Source organism: Platichthys flesus, chromosome 8 (genome assembly GCF_949316205.1).
Source record: "Platichthys flesus chromosome 8, fPlaFle2.1, whole genome shotgun sequence".
NCBI lineage: Eukaryota > Metazoa > Chordata > Actinopteri > Pleuronectiformes > Pleuronectidae > Platichthys > Platichthys flesus.
In genome coordinates this window covers 11611475-11632148 of record NC_084952.1, presented here as the reverse complement: position 1 = coordinate 11632148, position 20674 = coordinate 11611475, and the positions used below count along the sequence as shown (strand labels likewise).

General features: G+C 44.3%; 5 protein-coding genes across 28 annotated transcripts in view; all 5 read right to left on the bottom strand.

Annotated features, from left to right (window-relative positions):
• LOC133959191 (protocadherin gamma-C5-like) overlaps window positions 1-20674 on the bottom strand; it is a 224321-nt gene that overhangs the window by 15103 nt on the left and 188544 nt on the right. Inside the window, exon 1 of one of the 24 annotated variants that reach the window (XM_062394295.1) lies at window positions 4134-6800. The exons of 18 other annotated variants lie outside the window; for them this stretch is intronic. In XM_062394295.1, the coding sequence (XP_062250279.1) occupies window positions 4134-6587 (2454 nt within the window). In that variant the 5' untranslated portion in view covers window positions 6588-6800. Of the gene's footprint in view, window positions 1-731; window positions 3492-4133; window positions 6801-20674 lie in introns of those variants that run through there. 5 more of the 24 variants (XM_062394300.1, XM_062394292.1, XM_062394296.1 and 2 more) reach the window with 5 other exon arrangements.
• Window positions 7436-10135, bottom strand: LOC133959130 (protocadherin gamma-C5-like). The gene has a single exon (XM_062394230.1). It carries the CDS (start codon window positions 9986-9988, stop codon window positions 7436-7438), a length of 2553 nt encoding a protein of 850 aa, XP_062250214.1. The 5' UTR covers window positions 9989-10135.
• Window positions 11068-13689, bottom strand: LOC133959201 (protocadherin gamma-C5-like). The gene has a single exon (XM_062394323.1). It carries the CDS (start codon window positions 13537-13539, stop codon window positions 11068-11070), a length of 2472 nt encoding a protein of 823 aa, XP_062250307.1. The 5' UTR covers window positions 13540-13689.
• On the bottom strand, window positions 14434-17024 carry LOC133959197 (protocadherin gamma-C5-like). The gene has a single exon (XM_062394320.1). The coding sequence runs from the start codon at window positions 16951-16953 to the stop codon at window positions 14434-14436; it is 2520 nt and encodes an 839-aa protein (XP_062250304.1). The 5' UTR covers window positions 16954-17024.
• LOC133959198 (protocadherin gamma-C5-like) lies at window positions 17943-20457 on the bottom strand. Its single transcript, XM_062394321.1, has one exon. It carries the CDS (start codon window positions 20418-20420, stop codon window positions 17943-17945), a length of 2478 nt encoding a protein of 825 aa, XP_062250305.1. The 5' UTR covers window positions 20421-20457.

Here is a 20674-nt window from a genome sequence, read left to right as displayed (position 1 = left end):
TGTACAGTGTGTAGATGTGAATTTAGTGTTACAAACACACACGCACGCACACTCCCACGAAGAGCTCCTTAAAGCAGTAAGAGGTGGCTGTTATTTATAGCGATGCCATTTGTAACCGCGGGGGGGCATAGTTTCCAAAGTGGTTTTTGCCCTGAAACCCAAGCGCACATCAAAGTAAAGCTTGAGTCAACCTTCATTGGGCAATAAAGTGAAGTCGTTCTATTGAAAATACTTTCCAATAAATCACATCTATAAAAATGCCAACGTAATGTAGCTGAAACTAAAGTGCATTTATAAAAGAATAATAAAGTAAAATGATTGCTGCAGACAACACAAAACAACATTATTGGAGTTAGAATGAATGGACAAAAGAGGAAGGTTGGACAAAAATATTGAAATAATAACCTGGACATGAGCATTTTAAATGAACTGTCTCATCTAACATTAAGAAGTGCCAAATAAAGATAGGATTATGTTATAATATTTAACTATTCATTTAAATAAAAATTCACTAGCTTACTAAAGTTATAGCCGTTTTTAATATGCAAATTTTACTGGAAAAAAATTGAGATTTTATTCAGCCCGGAAAACAAATGAAACCTCCCCCTACAGAAGTTGTGCCATCTGGTTTTCGTTGTTTAGAAGGACCACACGAACAAAATTAGTAAAATTCTTTTGATGAAACTTTTACAAACACAATTTTAGGAATGGCCTTTTCGTTTTCTGCTCACCTGCTGGCTCTCAAAGGTCCAGGTGCTGTCGGGTAAAGACGCATCCAGGACACTGATCACCTCCTTAAAGTCAGTAGTGCTGCTGGGCTTTATCATAGTGAAGTCACTGTACTCGGACATTGGAGACATACAGGACCTGAAGGACTGACTCTGAGACAACATGTCTCCTCCCATGACCTCCACGTACTTTATGGGTCCATCAGTGTTCAGCTGAATCTGCAGGTTTCTGTTGGGGTTCTTGTAACCATCATAGTCCCCCTGTCTCATGCAGCAACTACCGCTGCTTCTGCTGCTCCTGATGCATTTAACCGCTAAGATGAGAAAAGTCACCACAGACAGCACGGACACCGAGGCCAGTGAGAGAATCAAATACAAGGTGATTCTCCCAGTTTTCTTGATGGGCTCGGTCACTTTCTGGCGGAGGTCTAAGATGGGCTCATGAAGACCGTCCTCCAGCTGGATGGACACCGTGACGGTGGAGGACTGGACCGGGTCCCCGTCGTCCTTGATCTCTATAAGCAGCCTCTGAGAGGAGTCGTCCTGCTCGGACACAGCGCGTTTAGTCCTCACCTCCCCTGTGTACAGATTGACAGTGAACAGGGAGGCGTCTGTGGCCTCCGCCACTTTGTAGGCGATCCAGGCGTTATGGCCCGAGTCCGCGTCCACGGCCGTCACCTTAGTGACCAGGTGACCCGCTTTAGCGGAGCGGGGCATCCTCTGATGAGAGAGGGAGCCCAGGACAGCGGAAGAGGGGTAAATAACAGAGGGGGCGTTGTCGTTCTGGTCGAGGATAAAAACATGGACGGTGGTGTTGCTGCTGAGAGACGGAGAGCCCTGATCCTTTGCCTGAACCTGAATCTGAAACACCTTCAGTTTCTCATAGTCAAACGAGTGCATGCTGTAAATGCTGCCGTTATCTGAGTTAATGTAAACATACGAGGAGACAGAAACGTCCTGCACTTTAGAGTCCAGTATAGAGTAAGAGATTTTAGCGTTCTCACCAAAATCCAGGTCAGAGGCTGATACTGAGTACAGTATAGATCCTGGTACCCCATTCTCTTTTAAATACACATTATAGGAGGGCTGAGAGAATACAGGAGGGTTGTCATTCACATCAGTGATGCTGACTGGTATCCTTTTCTTACTGGACAGAGGAGGAGAGCCTGAGTCAGTGGCTGTTATTTCAATATCATAGTGTGAGCATCTCTCCCTGTCTAAAGTACCACTGCTAACCAGTGCGTAATTATTAGAAAAAGAAGGTTTCAGAGCGAAGGGGAAGCCCTTGGTGAGTTGCAACGTTACTTTGCCATTATCAGCAGAATCAAGATCACGTGCACTGATCAGGGCAACTACTGTGCCACTTGGTGCGTCCTCGCGCACTGGCTTTGGCTGAGACGTGAGGACTATTTCAGGAGCGTTGTCATTGAAATCAGTAATATCAACCTGCACGCGGCAGTGTCCCTCCATTTCAGGGCTGCCTTTGTCTTTTGCAGTGACATCGATTTCAAACGACTTTAAGGTTTCATAGTCTAATTCCCCTTTCAGACTGATTTCACCCGTTAGAGAGTTAATATCGAAGATTGACGACACCGAATCTGGAGTTCGGGAGCCAAATGAGAATTCGATTTGACCGTTCAAACCTTCATCTGCATCTGTTGCTTTGGGTTTTATCACAACAGCTCCCTTCATACTTTTTTCACCGAGTGTTACTTTATAAACGTTCTTTTCAAAAACTGGAAAATTATCATTATTGTCCAGCACGGTTATGGTTATTTGGGACGTTCCTGATCGAACTGGATTCCCGCCGTCTAATGCTGTTAGTAAGATTGTGTGAACAGCTTTCTTTTCTCGATCTAGTGGCTTGTCTAAGACAAGTTCCGGAACGGTCTTACCACCCTCTATCTCTTTGATTCTGAGGGAACAACACTCATTTTTGCTAAGAGTATACGATTTGAGTGAATTGCTGCCAACGTCTGGGTCCGTTGCGCGCTCCAAATGAAAGCTGGTGCCAACTGCAGCTGATTCTGCTATTTTTAAAGATAATTCATTTGAAATGAAACCTGGTGAATTGTCATTAATATCTCGTATTTCCACCTCAATGCGATGCAACTGTAGCGGGTCCTCAATGACCACTTGCAGAGGTAGAACACAGCTAGCGCTTTGTGCACATAACGCCTCTCTGTCTATTCTGTCATTCACCACGAGCTCGCCCTTCCCCGCATCCACAGTGAAATACTGCTTACCAGCCTCGGAGGCGACTCGCAGCTTACGGTCAAAAATCTCAGACAGTCCTAAACCAAGATCTTTGGCTAGATTTCCTACCACAGAGCCCTGTTTTAGTTCCTCCGGGATGCTGTAACGAGTCTGTGCGTCTGTTATACTCCACAAGAGAAAGAAGTGATGCCACCAAAGCGCCTGCCATCTCCAGTCTCGGAATCCCATTGTCTTTGTCATCCGTGATTCAGTAAAATGCATCAATTCCAATCCACAGGAACAAAGAACATAAAGTCAAAATCCACATCCCAAGAGCGTGACATATTCCGTTAAAAAGATGTCCTTTTATGGCCCAAAAAATGAATGAAGAATTTACATGATTCCCTCGATTATATTCAACATTTACCTACACTGTCTCTCCCCCATTCTGAGCAATGGTGTTTTGGTGCTGAAGCTGCATGGGGGAGGGAGTAGATCTCTTTGTACAGTTCTGAATGTTATTGGTGCACAGCATCCACCTCTCACATCCAATGAGAGCGGCACTAAGCAGCGCCGTTAAAGACACACTCACCATTTGCGCTGTCATGAATGAGCGAGTGAGAGTCAGAGGGAAATGTATTTTAATATATCAAAGCATCAAATAAATGAAAAATGTATAAATGTATTAAGGCGATGCCTACATTACATTAAATGTACGTTTAAAATTAGATTGCATTGACACAAATGTGTTTCCATGGATTTGATGCCTAAATACCATCAGCCTATTTTACGTAAATTAGTGTAAAAAAAAAAACAAAAAAAAAATAATAAATGAAAATAGGTGAGTGAATTAGTTTTATGGATTTTCAGTGTTATACCCTGCATCAATGCCTCAAACAACAATTTATTCACTGGCCGTTCACAGGTCTCATGGGTCAGAGTCGCTGTCCATCCCTTTGGTGCTGAAAGTCTAAGCTCGAGAAACTCTGCAGATTATAGCATATTTATATTCTGTACCTAAATTATATATTTAAATATTTCGATTTTGCATTTTCATTTTCATTTGATACATATTTTATTTAAATAATTAATACAACCACATATAAATGTTATAGTCTGTTAGGTTGCTGAGAATGCTGCGATTTCCCACAAACAAAGCAATTACAATAAAATCCTGTGTTTGCCACGTTTGTATTACACCATGCTCACCTGCTGGCTCTCAAAGGTCCAGGTGCTGTCCGGTAAAGACGCATCCAGGACACTGATCACCTCCTTAAAGTCAGTGGTGCTGCTGGGCTTAATCATAGTGAAATCACTGTACTCTGACATTGGAGACATACAGGACCGGAAGGACTGACTCTGAGACAACATGTCTCCTCCCAGGACCTCCACGTACTTTATAGGTCCATCAGTGTTCAGCTGAATCTGCAGGTTTCTGTTGGGGTTCTTGTAACCATCACAGTCCCCCTGTCTCATGCAGCAACTACCGCTGCTTCTGCTGCTCCGGATGCATTTAACCGCTAAGATGAGAAAAGTCACCACAGACAGCACAGACACCGAGGCCAGAGAGAGAATCAAATACAGAGTGATTCTCCCAGTTTTCTTGCTGGGCTCGGTCACTTTCTGTCGGAGGTCTAAGATGGGCTCATGGAGACCGTCCTCCAGCTGGATGGACACCGTGACGGTGGAGGACTGGACCGGGTCCCCGTCGTCCTTGATCTCTATGAGCAGCCTCTGAGAGGAGTCGTCCTGCTCGGACACAGCGCGTTTAGTCCTCACCTCCCCTGTGTACAGATTGACAGTGAACAGAGAGGCGTCTGTGGCCTCCGCTACTTTGTAGGAGATCCAGGCGTTATGGCCCGAGTCCGCGTCCACGGCCGTCACCTTAGTGACCAGGTGACCCGCTTTAGCGGAGCGGGGCATCCTCTGGTGAGAGAGGGAACCCAGGACAGCGGAGGAGGGGTAAATAACAGAGGGGGCGTTGTCGTTCTGGTCGAGGATAAAAACATGGACGGTGGTGTTGCTGCTGAGAGACGGAGAGCCCTGATCCTTTGCCTGAACCTGAATCTGAAACACCTTCAGTTTCTCATAGTCAAACGAGTGCATGCTGTATATGCTGCCGTTATCTGAGTTAATATAAACATACGAGGAGACAGAAACGTCCTGCACTTTAGAGTCCAGTATAGAGTAAGAGATTTTAGCGTTTTCACCAAAATCCAGGTCAGAGGCTGATACTGAGTACAGTATAGATCCTGGTACCCCATTCTCTTTTAAATACACATTATAGGAGGGCTGAGAGAATACAGGAGGGTTGTCATTCACATCAGTGATGCTGACAGGAATAATTTTCTTACTCGAGAGAGGGGGAGAGCCTGAGTCAGTGGCTGTTATTTCAATGTTATACTCTGAGAAACTCTCTCTATCTAGACTACCCCGTGTCACCAGCGCATAATTATTAGAAAATGAAGGCTTCAAAGTTAGGGGAGAATCTTTTGGAAGTTGCAGTGTCACTTTTCCATTATCACCGGAGTCAAGGTCCCGAGCAGTGAGCAGAGCAACTACAGTGCCACTCGGTGCGTCCTCGGGCACTTGGCTCGGTTTTGAAGTAAGAACAATTTCTGGAGCATTATCATTCATGTCTACCACCTCCACTTGGACACGACAATGACCTTCCATTTCAGGAATGCCTTTATCTTTTGCGTTAATGTCAATCTCGTGTACTGCGACGTTTTCATAATCCATCTGTCCAATAAGCATTATTTCTCCTGTTTCTGGGTTTATCTGAAAAATAGACAGCAATGTTTCTGCTGTGTGCTCCGCGAATGAATATTCAATCTCTCCATTAACACCCTCATCTGCGTCTGTTGCTTCCACCTTTAAATTCATTAAGCCACTTTGACTATTTTCAGGAAGACTTATTTTATACAATGCCTTTTTGAAAACCGGGACATTGTCGTTGTTGTCCAATACGGTCACTATTATCTTTGATGTTCCACTTTTCACAGGACTTCCCCCATCTAACGCTGTCAGCAGTAAGGTATGGATGTTTTGTTTTTCTCTATCTAACGGTTTTTCCAACACAAGCTCTGGCACTTTTCGACCATTAGCCAAGTCTTTAATTTTCAAACTAAAACATTCATCTTTGCTGAGACTGTACGATTTTAGTGAATTACTACCAACATCGAGGTCTTGTGCGGTCTCCAAAGGGTAGCGCGCACCCACCGCTGTCAGCTCCGCTATTTTCAAATTTCTTTCTTTGCTGAGAAAATTCGGGGAATTGTCGTTGACATCTCTTATTTCTACCTCTATTCGATACAGATGTAACGGGTTCTCTATTACAACTTGCAGAGGTACAACACAGCTGGTGCTTTGTCCACATAACGCCTCTCTGTCTATTCTTTCATTCACCACCAGCTCGCCCTTCCCCGCATCCACAGTGAAATACTGCTTACCAGCCTCAGAGGCTACTCGCAGCTTACGATCAAAAATGTCTGATAATCCCAAACCAAGATCTTTGGCTAGATTTCCTACCACAGAGCCCTGTTTTAGTTCCTCCGGGATGCTGTAACGAGTCTGTGCGTCTGTTATACTCCACAAGAGAAAGAAATGATGCCACCAAAGCGCCTGCCATCTCCAGTCCCGGTATCCTATTGTCTTTGTCATCCTTGGTCCATTAGAATATGTTATTTCCCATCGAGGTGTGGTTCACGCAGGCAGATCAACATAAATTCCACAGGCAGAATGGACATTTCATCATAATTAACTCCAAGATAGGTTAAAATAAATAAGACCTAAATGCCAGACTCCATCGAATACGCACATCTCTCCTCCGGCTCTGACACTGTGTTTGTTACCGTGGTGAGACAGAAAGGGGGATGGAGTAGATCTCTTTGTACAGTGCTCAATGCTATTGGATCACAGAACCCAGCTTTACTGTCCAATCACAGAGCCCCCCTGCCCCCAACCCCCCTCCGTCACAGACAGCAGTGAGGGGAGGGGAGTGAGATTTATTAGATCATTTTACTTGAAGCATCACGTACAGAATAGAAGAAAATAAAGAAAAACGCCACATAAAACGTGTCTTTATATTTAATGACGGAGATAGAAATTTAAATCTAAGTTTCAGTGATTGCTGCTGCCATATTTTCCTTTGTATAAATTCAAACAATAATACATCAATCAAAAAACTGTTACCATTACATTTTATCATATAACCAAATATTCCAATCACCCAAAATATATATATTGGTTCCTAGTTATGTATCTATGATCAACAAAATTTATGATTATAGTGACACAACAGCAGTGTCTCAATGCTTAACTGCATTGCAGGTTTAAAATCGGGATATTGAAGGCGACGGAAGATAATGAAAGATGCATGAATGGAAACAAATGTTGAATAACCCACTTTTAAATGTAGTGTATGCGAATATAAAATCATACGTTTGAAGCAGCAAATAGAACAAAACTGAAAAATAACCAAGTCAAAACTATTTACCTCCAGAATTCTCTCATAGATATAAACCAACCGTGATGGTTAAAAATAGTCTTATTAGCCAAAAATAACTGAAAATGTGTGACGTCCATTGTTTTCTGCTCACCTGCTGGCTCTCAAAGGTCCAGGTGCTGTCCGGTAAAGACGCATCCAGGACACTGATCACCTCCTTAAAGTCAGTGGTGCTGCTGGGCTTAATCATAGTGAAGTCACTGTACTCGGACATTGGAGACATTGGAGACATACAGGACCTGAAGGACTGACTCTGAGACAACATGTCTCCTCCCAGGACCTCCACGTACTTGATGGGTCCATCAGTGTTCAGCTGAATCTGCAGGTTTCTGTTGGGGTTCTTGTAACCATCATAGTCCCCCTGTCTCATGCAGCAACTACCGCTGCTTCTGCTGCTCCGGATGCATTTAACCGCTAAGATGAGAAAAGTCACCACAGACAGCACGGACACCGAGGCCAGAGAGAGAATCAAATACAGGATGATTCTCCCAGTTTTCTTGCTGGGCTCGGTCACTTTCTGTCGGAGGTCTAAGATGGGCTCATTGAGACCGTCCTCCAGCTGGATGGACACCGTGACGGTGGAGGACTGGACCGGGTCCCCGTCGTCCTTGATCTCTATAAGCAGCCTCTGAGAGGATTCGTCCTGCTCGGACACAGCGCGTTTAGTCCTCACCTCCCCTGTGTACAGATTGACAGTGAACAGGGAGGCGTCTGTGGCCTCCGCCACTTTGTAGGAGATCCAGGCGTTATGGCCCGAGTCCGCGTCCACGGCCGTCACCTTAGTGACTAGGTGACCCGCTTTAGCGGAGCGGGGCATCCTCTGGTGAGAGAGGGAACCCAGGACAGCGGAGGAGGGGTAAATAACAGAGGGGGCGTTGTCGTTCTGGTCGAGGATAAAAACATGGACGGTGGTGTTGCTGCTGAGAGACGGAGAGCCCTGATCCTTTGCCTGAACCTGAATCTGAAACACCTTCAGTTTCTCATAGTCAAACGAGTGCATGCTGTAGATGCTGCCGTTATCTGAGTTGATGTAAACATACGAGGAGACAGAAACGTCCTGCACTTTAGAGTCCAGTATAGAGTAAGAGATTTTAGCGTTTTCACCAAAATCAAGGTCAGAGGCTGATACTGAGTACAGTATAGATCCTGGTACCCCATTCTCTTTTAAATACACATTGTAGGAGGGCTGAGAGAATACAGGAGGGTTGTCATTCACATCTGTAATAGTGACATTTACAGTTTTCTTACTGGACAGAGGAGGAGAGCCTGAATCAGTGGCAATAATGTCAATCTTATACTCTGAGAAACTCTCTCGGTCTAAAGCTGCACCAGTGACCAGTGCGTAATTGTCTGAAAAAGAGGGTTTCAGATTGAACGGAGAATTCTTCGGGAGCTGTAAAGACACTTTACCGTTGTCACCTGAATCAAGGTCTCGGGCACTTATTAACGCAACAACAGTTCCACTCGGTGCGTCTTCAGGCACAGAGTTTGGTTGGGAGGTCAGGAATATATTCGGAGCATTATCGTTAACATCAACCACCTCGATGTGCACTGTACAATGTCCCTCCATTCTTGGAGCTCCTTTGTCTTTTGCACAAATGTCAATTTCGTAATTTTCGTTTGTTTCGAAATCTAATTGCCCTGCGAGTCGTATTTCTCCAGTTAACGAATCAATATTAAACATAGACAGGACAGTATCTGGCGTGTGGGTTCCAAATGAATACTCTACCTCTCCATTTGGGCCTTCATCAATATCTTTTGCTGTTAGTTTTATGATAGATGCACCTTCTACACTATTTTCGGTTATGGAAACTTTATAAATATTTTTTTCAAATACAGGAAAGTGATCATTGATATCAAGCACATTAATGGTTATAACACAGGTCCCAGATTGCACTGGGTTTCCTCCGTCTACAGCTGTTAATTTAAGCTGATGTCTCGCCTTTTTCTCCCTGTCGAGAGATTTAGACAAGATGAGCTCTGGAACTTTCCTCCCACCAGATACGTCTTTTATCTTTAAACTAAAATAATCATCTTTACTTATGGTATAGGACCTCACTGAATTCACTCCGAGATCAAGATCTTTAGCGGTCTCCACTGGAAAACGTGCACCTGCCGCTGTCGACTCTGCTATTTCTAATATAATATCTTGCGAAGGAAATTTGGGGGAATTATCATTAATATCCTGTATTTCCACCTCGACTCGGTACAACTGCAAAGGTTGATCAATAACAACTTGCAGAGTCAACACACAGCTGGCGCTTTGTCCACATAACGCCTCTCTGTCTATTCTCTCATTCACCACCAGCTCGCCCTTGCCCGCATCCACAGTGAAATACTGCTTACCAGCCTCGGCGGCGACTCGCAGTTTACGGTCAAAAATCTCAGACAGTCCCAAACCAAGATCTTTTGCTAGATTTCCTACCACAGAGCCCTGTTTTAATTCCTCCGGGATGCTGTAACGAGTCTGTCCGTGTACTATACTCCACAAGAGAAAGAAGTGATGCCACCAAAGCGCCTGCCATCTCCAGTCCCGGTATCCTATTGTCTTTGTCATCCCCGGTCCGTTCGAATTATTTCCAAGTGAGGTAATCGAAAAGAAAATTGTGACCACCCATTTCCACGAGGCATTAATCTAAAACAAATTTCCAAAATCGCCTCATGACAAAAAGTAAAATGAATATTATTCCTTCTAGTTCCGAGAAGAGCATCACTCCCTCTCATTCAGCTCATTGCACTGTACGTGTTGATGGTGCTGAGGCTGCATGGGGGAGGGAGTAGATCTCTTTGTATAGTTCTATCTTTCACTGGTGGACAATATTCATCTCCACCAACCAATAGGAATGGAGGTGAGCGGTGCTGTTAAAGACACAGTCGCCCTTCAAAGAATCCGCCTCAATGCATTTTGACTGTGTAGAGAAATGCCAGCTGCTTCACGTGGCCAATAATGTTACTGCACCTAAAATAATATTCTGTGTGCAACAATACTGATCTGCTTGTTCGAACCTTTGATTAAACAAAACTACTGTTGTGATTTGAACAAGAAAAAAGAACAGAGAAAGCGGTTTACGTCAGGTATATGAAAACCTATTTAAGGTGTCGCTGTTCATGTGTCTGGTGCTGAAACAAACTGCACCAGACAAAAGAACAAGAGCCCTGTATAACGTAAACAGAACTGAATACACATTTTTTATTTAAACTATATGATTTTGTGGATTTTTTTCATTTTGTGGATACAATAATAGTGGGAGTTATAAGAAACAGCCACTTTTGCAAACAGAAAATGTCCATGAGTAACAAATGCACAGCAAAAGGGCCAGGATTTGTTATTGAAAAAGACTGGGTTGAAATGAGGAGTGATTACCATGTTAGTTTTTCGTTTCTATTTTATCTGACATCAACAATTTAAAGAAATTATGAAATAACATTGAGGTACTGTATGTGATAATACAAATTTAACTCTCACCAGAACTCCAGTGAAGGTAACTAAAAACGCCCAAAACAAAGAGAAAACTGATGTTTGTGACCTGTGACCAATATTGAAAGCAAATAAAACACCATGTAACGATAAGGAAGTTGCATACCTGAATGACAGAAATATTTAATGAAACGACACAAGATTACATAGTGGCTCTCCTATTTTTTTCTGCTCACCTGCTGGCTCTCAAAGGTCCAGGTGCTGTCCGGTAAAGACGCATCCAGGACACTGATCACCTCCTTAAAGTCAGTGGTGCTGCTGGGCTGAATCATAGTGAAGTCACTGTACTCGGACATTGGAGACATACAGGACCTGAAGGACTGACTCTGAGACAACATGTCTCCTCCAAGGACCTCAACGTACTTAATGGGTCCATCAGTGTTCAGCTGAATCTGCAGGTTTCTGTTGGGGTTCTTGTAACCATCATAGTCCCCCTGTCTCATGCAGCAACTACCGCTGCTTCTGCTGCTCCTGATGCATTTAACCGCTAAGATGAGAAAAGTCACCACAGACAGCACGGACACCGAGGCCAGTGAGAGAATCAAATACAGGGTGATTCTCCCAGTTTTCTTGCTGGGCTCGGTCACTTTCTGTCGGAGGTCTAAGATGGGCTCATGGAGACCGTCCTCCAGCTGGATGGACACCGTGACGGTGGAGGACTGGACCGGGTCCCCGTCGTCCTTGATCTCTATAAGCAGCCTCTGAGAGGAGTCGTCCTGCTCGGACACAGCGCGTTTAGTCCTCACCTCCCCTGTGTACAGATTGACAGTGAACAGAGACGCGTCTGTGGCCTCGGTCACTTTGTAGGAGATCCAGGCGTTATGGCCCGAGTCCGCGTCCACGGCCGTCACCTTAGTGACCAGGTGACCCGCTTTAGTGGAGCGGGGCATCCTCTGGTGAGAGAGGGAGCCCAGGACAGCGGAGGAGGGGTAAATAACAGAGGGGACGTTGTCGTTCTGGTCGAGGATAAAAACATGGACGGTGGTGTTGCTGCTGAGAGACGGAGAGCCCTGATCCTTTGCCTGAACCTGAATCTGAAACACCTTCAGTTTCTCATAGTCAAACGAGTGCATGCTGTAGATGCTGCCGTTATCTGAGTTGATGTAAACATACGAGGAGACAGAAACGTCCTGCACTTTAGAGTCCAGTATAGAGTAAGAGATTTTAGCGTTTTCACCAAAATCCAGGTCAGAGGCTGATACTGAGTACAGTATAGATCCTGGTACCCCATTCTCTTTTAAATACACATTATAGGAGGGCTGAGAGAATACAGGGGGGTTGTCATTCACATCGTTGATGCTGACTGGTATCCTTTTCTTACTGGACAGAGGAGGCGAGCCTAAGTCAGTGGCTGTAATTTCAATACTACATTCTGAGTAACTCTCCCTGTCTAAAGCACCACTGGTAACCAGTGCGTAATTATTAGAAAATGATGGTTTTAGGGAGAAGGGAGAACCTTTGGGTAATTGCAATGTCACTTTAGCGTTATTGCCAGAGTCAGCATCACGCGCTTTCAGCAAAGCCACCACTGTGCCACTTGGTGCGTCCTCGCGCACCGGCTGCGGTTCAGAGGTGAGAACAATTTCTGGAGTGTTATCGTTAACATCTATAACATCTATTTGGAGACGACTTTGACTTTCCATTTCAGGAACTCCCTTGTCTTTCGCCTTTATTTCAATTTTGTAGGAGGCTGCTCTTTCATAATCTAAGTCTCCTTTCAACTTTATTTCCCCTGTTAATGAATTTATTTCAAATACTGATAAAACAGAATCAGGTGTCCGTGCGGCAAAAGAAAATTCAACTTCTCCGTTTGGTCCCTCGTCAGCATCCGTTGCTGTCATTTTGACAACAAACGTATCTTTTGCCGTGTTTTCATGTAAGGACACTTTATATATATTTTTATCAAACACTGGGAAATTATCATTGTTATCAAGCACTGTGACAGTGATCTGTGAGGTGCCAGACAGGACTGGGTTCCCTCCGTCTAACGCAGTCAGTAGTAGCTGATGAGCTGCTTTCTTCTCTCGATCAAGAAGCTTCTCTAACACCAACTCAGGGACAGTTTTTCCATCTTCAACCTCCTTCATTTTCAACGTAAAGCATTCGTTTTTAGTCAACGTGTAGGATTTCACCGAATTACTTCCAACGTCTGAATCCTCTGCACCCTCCAAAAGAAAACGAGATCCCACTACTGCAGATTCAGCGATTTTCAAAGACATTTCTTTAGTGTGAAATCTGGGTGAATTATCATTTATATCCTTTATTTCGACCTCAATGCGATGTAAACTCAAAGGGTTTTCAAGAACGATCTGCAAAGGTAGAACACAGCTGGCGCTTTGTCCACATAACGCCTCTCTGTCTATTCTGTCATTCACCACCAGCTCGCCCTTCCCCGCATCCACACTGAAATACTGCTCATCAGCCTCAGAGGCGACTCGCAGCTTGCGATCAAAAATCTCAGACAGTCCCAAACCAAGATCTTTGGCTAGATTTCCTACCACAGAGCCCTGTTTTAGTTCCTCCGGGATGCTGTAACGAGTCTGTGCGTCTGTTATACTCCATAAGAGAAAGAAATGATGCCACCAAAGCGCCTGCCATCTCCAGTCCCGGTATCCCATTGTCTTTGTCATCCCCGGTCCGCTAGAATATGTTATTTCCCATCGAAAAAATCGAAGATAATATCCAATTCCACAGGAGCGTTATTTACCCCCATAAAAATATACAAAGCATTTTCGTTCATCTCTGAAGCTTGAATTGGAAAACCTCCTCTTGATCTCCGAGATGCATCACCCACCGTCCTCCAGCCCTTTGCATTGTTGACGCGTATGGTGCCGAGGCAGCAAAGGGGAGGGGATAGATCTCTTTGTACAGTTCTGAATGGGATTGGTGCACAGCATCTCTCACTAGCATCCGATAGGAAGACGACTGAGCAGTGCATTTAGACACAGAGCTGCGCCCACGAGAGGAGGCACAGACGCATTACACTGTGTGTGATATAGTCCTCAGGATTTAAACTTGTATTTCTAGTGCATAATGAAATCCCATCATATAAAACTGTGTATTCAGTATACACCACTTTAACAGATCGAAATCCACACCTCTATCCCCTTTACTAAGGTTAAACACCTTCTTGAAGAAAAATAAACCACAAGTTTTTCTTAAATTAAAAATGAAAATGAAAATGAAAAAATTCTACAACTACAATAGCAAAACACAGATTCATATTGTTTAGACAAATCTTTTTTTTTTGCAACTGCGAGTTACTGGAGAATTGAATTGGGGCGAAATAAAGTGGCAGTGGCTGAATCACAATATTGACTGGACACTTAATTGCACTATGAATGTAAGTACTGACTGTAAGTAGTCGAAATGATATTGCATTGCTCACACATTTTCAATAAGAGGTTGATGGAAATGAAGATGAAAATGTATTTTATATCGTTTTTATCAAGTGAAAATTAAACATCATGCTGTGTTATTTAAACAATAACAAGTAGGTCATGTGTGAACATCAAAATGTCCCATTATCTGCTCACCTGCTGGCTCTCAAAGGTCCAGGTGCTGTCCGGTAAAGACGCATCCAGGACACTGATCACCTCCTTAAAGTCAGTGGTGCTGCTGGGCTTAATCAAAGTGAAATCACTGTACTCTGACATTGGAGACATTGGAGACATGCAGGACCTGAAGGACTGACTCTGAGACAACATGTCTCCTCCCAGGACCTCCACGTACTTTATGGGTCCATCAGTGTTCAGCTGAATCTGCAGGTTTCTGTTGGGATTCTTGTAACCATCATAGTCCCCCTGTCTCATGCAGCAACTACCGCTGCTTCTGCTGCTCCTGATGCATTTAACCGCTAAGATAAGAAAAGTCACCACAGACAGCACGGACACCGAGGCAAGAGAGAGAATCAAATACAGGGTGATTCTCCCAGTTTTCTTGCTGGGCTCGATCACTTTCTGTCGGAGGTCTAAGATGGGCTCATGGAGACCGTCCTCCAGCTGGATGGACACCGTGACGGTGGAGGACTGGACCGGGTCCCCGTCGTCCTTGATCTCTATAAGCAGCCTCTGAGAGGAGTCGTCCTGCTCGGACACAGCGCGTTTAGTCCTCACCTCCCCTGTGTACAGATTGACAGTGAACAGAGACGCGTCTGTGGCCTCGGTCACTTTGTAGGAGATCCAGGCGTTATGGCCCGAGTCCGCGTCCACGGCCGTCACCTTAGTGACCAGGTGACCCGCTTTAGCGGAGCGGGGCATCCTCTGGTGAGAGAGGGAGCCCAGGACAGCGGAGGAGGGGTAAATAACAGAGGGGGCGTTGTCGTTCTGGTCCAGGATAAAAACATGGACGGTGGTGTTGCTGCTGAGAGACGGAGAGCCCTGATCCTTTGCCTGAACCTGAATCTGAAACACCTTCAGTTTCTCATAGTCAAACGAGTGCATGCTGTATATGCTGCCGTTATCTGAGTTAATGTAAACATACGAGGAGACAGAAACGTCCTGCACTTTAGAGTCCAGTATAGAGTAAGAGATTTTAGCGTTCTCACCAAAATCCAGGTCAGAGGCTGATACTGAGTACAGTATAGATCCTGGTACCCCATTCTCTTTTAAATACACATTATAGGAGGGCTGAGAGAATACAGGAGGGTTGTCATTCACATCAGTGATGCTGACTGGTATGATTTTCTTACTGGACAAAGGAGGAGAGCCTGAGTCAGTGGCTGTAATTTCAATATTGTATTCTGAGAAACTCTCTCTGTCTAAAGCACCACTGGTAACAAGTGCGTAATTATTAGAAAACGAAGGTTTTAAAATAAAAGGAGAACCTCTGGGAAGCTGTAAAGTCACTTTACTGTTATCCCCTGAATCAATGTCTCTGACTTTGAGCAAAGCAACAACTGTGCCACTGCGAGAGTCTTCGGGTACAGAAGTTGGTTTTGAAGTCAGCAGTATTTCTGGGGGATTGTCATTTACGTCTAACACATCCACCTGCACACTGCAGTGAGCCTCCATCTTAGGATAGCCTTTGTCTTTTGCACTTATGTCTATTCGATACGAGGTTTGATCTTCATGGTCTAACTGTTTTTTCAAATATATATCTCCAGTTACAGCATCTATATGAAACAACGACAGCACCGATGGTGGTGTGTGTATGCCAAGTGAGTACTCAATTTTTCCATTTGGACCCTCGTCTATGTCGGTGGCTTTTGTTGTGATTACAAACGAGCCATTCGCACTGTTTTCTCGAACATCCACTTTATAAACGCTATGTTCGAATAATGGCACATTATCATTAATATCAAGAACTGTTATCGTTATTTTTGAAGTTCCGGATTTGACCGGGTTTCCTCCGTCCACAGCAGTAAGAAATAAATTGTGAATCGCCTTTTTCTCTCGATCTAATGATTTATTTAAAACTAATTCGGGTAATTTTCTTCCATTTTCAATTTCTTTTACTTTTAAAATGAAGCACTCGTCTTTACTTAGAGTGTACGTCTTCAATCCGTTACTCCCAACATCGGGATCCTCTGCGCTCTCTAGGGGAAAACGCACACCTACAACGGTGGACTCAGCAATTTCTATTATATGATCGCTTTTGAGAAAACGAGGAGCGTTGTCGTTCACGTCTCTTATTTCCACTTCTATCCGGTTTAACTGTAGCGGGTTCTCTATCACAACTTGCAGAGGTAAAACACAGCTGGCGCTTTGTCCACATAAAGCCTCTCTGTCTATTCTGTCATTCACCACCAGCTCGCCCTTCCCCGCATCCACACTGAAAAACTGCTCCTCAGCCTCAGAGGCGACTCGCAGCTTGCGATCGAAAATCTCAGACAGTCCCAAACCAAGATCTTTGGCTAGATTTCCTACCACAGAGCCTCGCTCCAGCTCCTCCGGGATGCTGTAACGCGTCTGTCCGTCTGTTGTACTCCACAAGAGAAAGAAATGATGCCACCAAAGCGCCTGCCATCTCCAGTCTCCGTATCCCATTCTCTTTGTCATCCTCGGTCCTTTACAGCGGGACGTTATTTCCCACCGACATAGCATTTCGAATAAAGACGACAATATAAAAATCCATCAAAGACGAACTTGGTGTTCTCCGAAGATATCCACATGTTTTTCATCCTGACGTGCGAATTGAAGTTATGTTATTTAATCTGAGTGTTTAAACGCATCCTCCTCTCATCTCGGGTCGGAGCAATGTACTGGCTACAGTGTTGAGAATGGATGGGGGAGGGAATAGATCTCTTTGTACAGCTCCTAATCCTATTGGCTCAGAGCATCTAACCTGCATCCAATGAGCTTGAAACAGAAATGTGCTACAGCCTCAGTACTGCAAATCAAGAATTCATGAAATGGCACACGAAGGTGCTTCTTCCCAAGAACACCTATTCAAAATCAACCCAGAAGTTGTCGATCCGATTTTAATTCATTTTACTGATCATTATTGCAACAATTCCTGCAAATATAGTCAAACTGCTATTCTAATATTTGATTCACATCAGTTTTGCAAGACTCGTATCCACACCAATGTAATACAATTAGAGGAAACTTTGAGCATAGGCTATGATTTAATTATATAGATAGGAATATGATTGACATATGTTCAAAAGTCATGTGCTTTGAGTCACAATCAAATCACCATGTCATAAAGCTCTACAGCAACAAAAGGCAGTTTATTAAAGTCTGATATATCTGAAGCAGCATAAAGGAGCTGTAAAGCTAAATAGAATATAGGTCATTATCCTACATAAAGACTAAGGTTATTGTAATACGTTTTTTTTATTATTAAAACTTTCTTTAATTTCGAGAGCGTGAAGTTATTTCAGCGTACAATGTTCAGTTGCATGTGAGTTGGAAATACATGTGACAAAAACAGCCATGTCGCTCATTTATGTAAAATGAAAGAAATGTAATGATATAAATCTCAATATATGATACTTGAAAAAAGTGGCATAACAAATCCAGTCCCTCGGGACCGACAGACAATGACTCAAAAATAGTCTTAGTTGTAAATGTGCATATAGAATATTATTTTACTCTCTGCTCACCTGCTGGCTCTCAAAGGTCCAGGTGCTGTCCGGTAAAGACGCATCCAGGACACTGATCACCTCCTTAAAGTCAGTGGTGCTGCTGGGCTTAATCAAAGTGAAGTCACTGTATTCGGACATTGGAGACATTGGAGACATACAGGACCTGAAGGACTGACTCTGAGACAACATGTCTCCTCCCAAGACCTCCACGTACTTTATGGGTCCATCAGTGTTCAGCTGAATCTGCAGGTTTCTGTTGGGGTTCTTGTAACCATCATAGTCCCCCTGTCTCATGCAGCAACTACCGCTGCTTCTGCTGCTCCGGATGCATTTAACCGCTAAGATGAGAAAAGTCACCACAGACAGCACAGACACCGAGGCCAGAGAGAGAATCAAATACAGGGTGATTCTCCCAGTTTTCTTGCTGGGCTCGGTCACTTTCTGTCGGAGGTTTAAGATGGGCTCATGGAGACCGTCCTCCAGCAGGATGGACACCGTGACGGTGGAGGACTGGACCGGGTCCCCGTCGTCCTTGATCTCTATAAGCAGCCTCTGAGAGGAGTCGTCCTGCTCGGACACAGCGCGTTTAGTCCTCACCTCCCCTGTGTACAGATTGACAGTGAACAGAGACGCGTCTGTGGCCTCGGTCACTATGTAGGAGATCCAGGCGTTATGGCCCGAGTCCGCGTCCACGGCCGTCACCTTAGTGACCAGGTGACCCGCTTTAGCAGAGCGGGGCATCCTCTGGTGAGATAGGGAGCCCAGGACTGCGGGGGAGGGGTAAATAACAGAGGGGGCGTTGTCGTTCTGGTCGAGGATAAAAACATGGACGGTGGTGTTGCTGCTGAGAGACGGAGAGCCCTGATCCTTTGCCTGAACCTGAATCTGAAACACCTTCAGTTTCTCATAGTCAAACGAGTGCATGCTGTAGATGCTGCCGTTATCTGAATTAATGTAAACATACGAGGAGACAGAAACGTCCTGCACTTTAGAGTCCAGTATAGAGTAAGAGATTTTAGCGTTCTCACCAAAATCCAGGTCAGAGGCTGATACTGAGTACAGTATAGATCCTGGTACCCCATTCTCTTTTAAATACACATTATAGGAGGGCTGAGAGAATACAGGAGGATTGTCATTCACATCAGTGATGCTGACAGGAATTAATTTCTGACTGGACAGAGGAGGAGAGCCTAAGTCAGTAGCTGTAATTTCAATATTATATTCTGAGAAACTCTCTCGGTCTAAAGCACCACTGGTTACAAGTTCATAATTATTAGAAAATGAGGGTTTTAGAGCGAAATGAGAACCTTTGGGTAAACGCAAATTCACTTTACCGTTATTACCGGAGTCAAGGTCTCGTGCACTAATCAAAGCCACCACTGTGCCACTTGGTGCGTCTTCGCGAACAGGCACGGGTTTTGAAGTCAACACAATATCTGGCGCATTATCATTTATGTCCTCCACATCCAGCTGTACACGACAGTCACCCTCCATTTCAGGGACGCCGTTGTCTTTGGCAGTTACATCGATCAGGTAAGATTTAGAAGTTTCATAATCTAATAAACCTTTCAATACGATGTCGCCTGTTACATCATTAATTTCAAATGTTGACAACACAAAGTCTGGAGTGCGAGATCCGAAAGAATATTTAACTTCACCATTTAGACCATCGTCAGCATCTGTGGCTTTGAGTTTGATGACAAATGTCCCTTTGGTGCTGTTCTCTTTGAAAGAGACTTTATATTCATTTTCGTCAAATACTGGAAAATTATCATTTATATCAAGTACAGTAATAGTGATCTTACAGGTTCCAGACGTGACCGGGTTTCCTCCATCTAATGCTGTTAACAGCAGGTGATGGACAGCATTCTTTTCCCGGTCCAACGTTTTTTCTAACACTAATTCTGGGACCGCTTTTCCGTTCTTTGTTTCTTTAAATTTGAGAGAAAAATAATCGTTTTTGCTTAGCGAGTAGGTTTTTAAAGAATTGCTCCCAACATCAGGGTCCTCTGCGCTCTCCAGAGGAAAACGTTTGCCGAGCGCAACGGATTCTGGTATTTTAAGGTTAATCTCCTGCGTTGGAAAACGAGGAGAATTGTCATTTATGTCTCTGATTTCCACTTCAATTCGATGCGACCGCAAAGGGTTTTCAACAACAACTTGCAGAGGTAGAACACAGCTGGCGCTTTGTCCACATAAAGCCTCTCTGTCTATTCTGTCATTCACCACCAGCTCGCCCTTCCCCGCATCCACAGTGAAATACTGCTTACCAGCCTCAGAGGCGACTCGCAGTTTACGATCAAAAATGTCTGATAATCCCAAACCAAGATCTTTGGCTAGATTCCCTACCACAGAGCCCTGTTTTAGTTCCTCCGGGATGCTGTAACGAGTCTGTGCGCCTGTTATACTCCACAAGAGAAAGAAATGATGCCACCAAAGCGCCTGCCATCTCCAGTCTTGGTATCCTATTCTCTTTGTCATCCTCGCTCCGTTATAACACACTTATTCCAAACGAGATATTCTTCATAGCGATGCTGGAATCCAACAGAGTAGGAAATACTCCCGAAGAAAAATTAACAGGTCGTGTAAACATGGCTGAAAGCTGAAATTCATATGTTCAAATCTATAAAAAAAACGGGAGCTCGTTGCTGTCTCTCCCCGAGCTCGTTGCATTGTAAGTGTTCAAGCGCCGAGGCTGCATGGGGGCAGGGACTAGATTGCTTTGTACAGTTCTG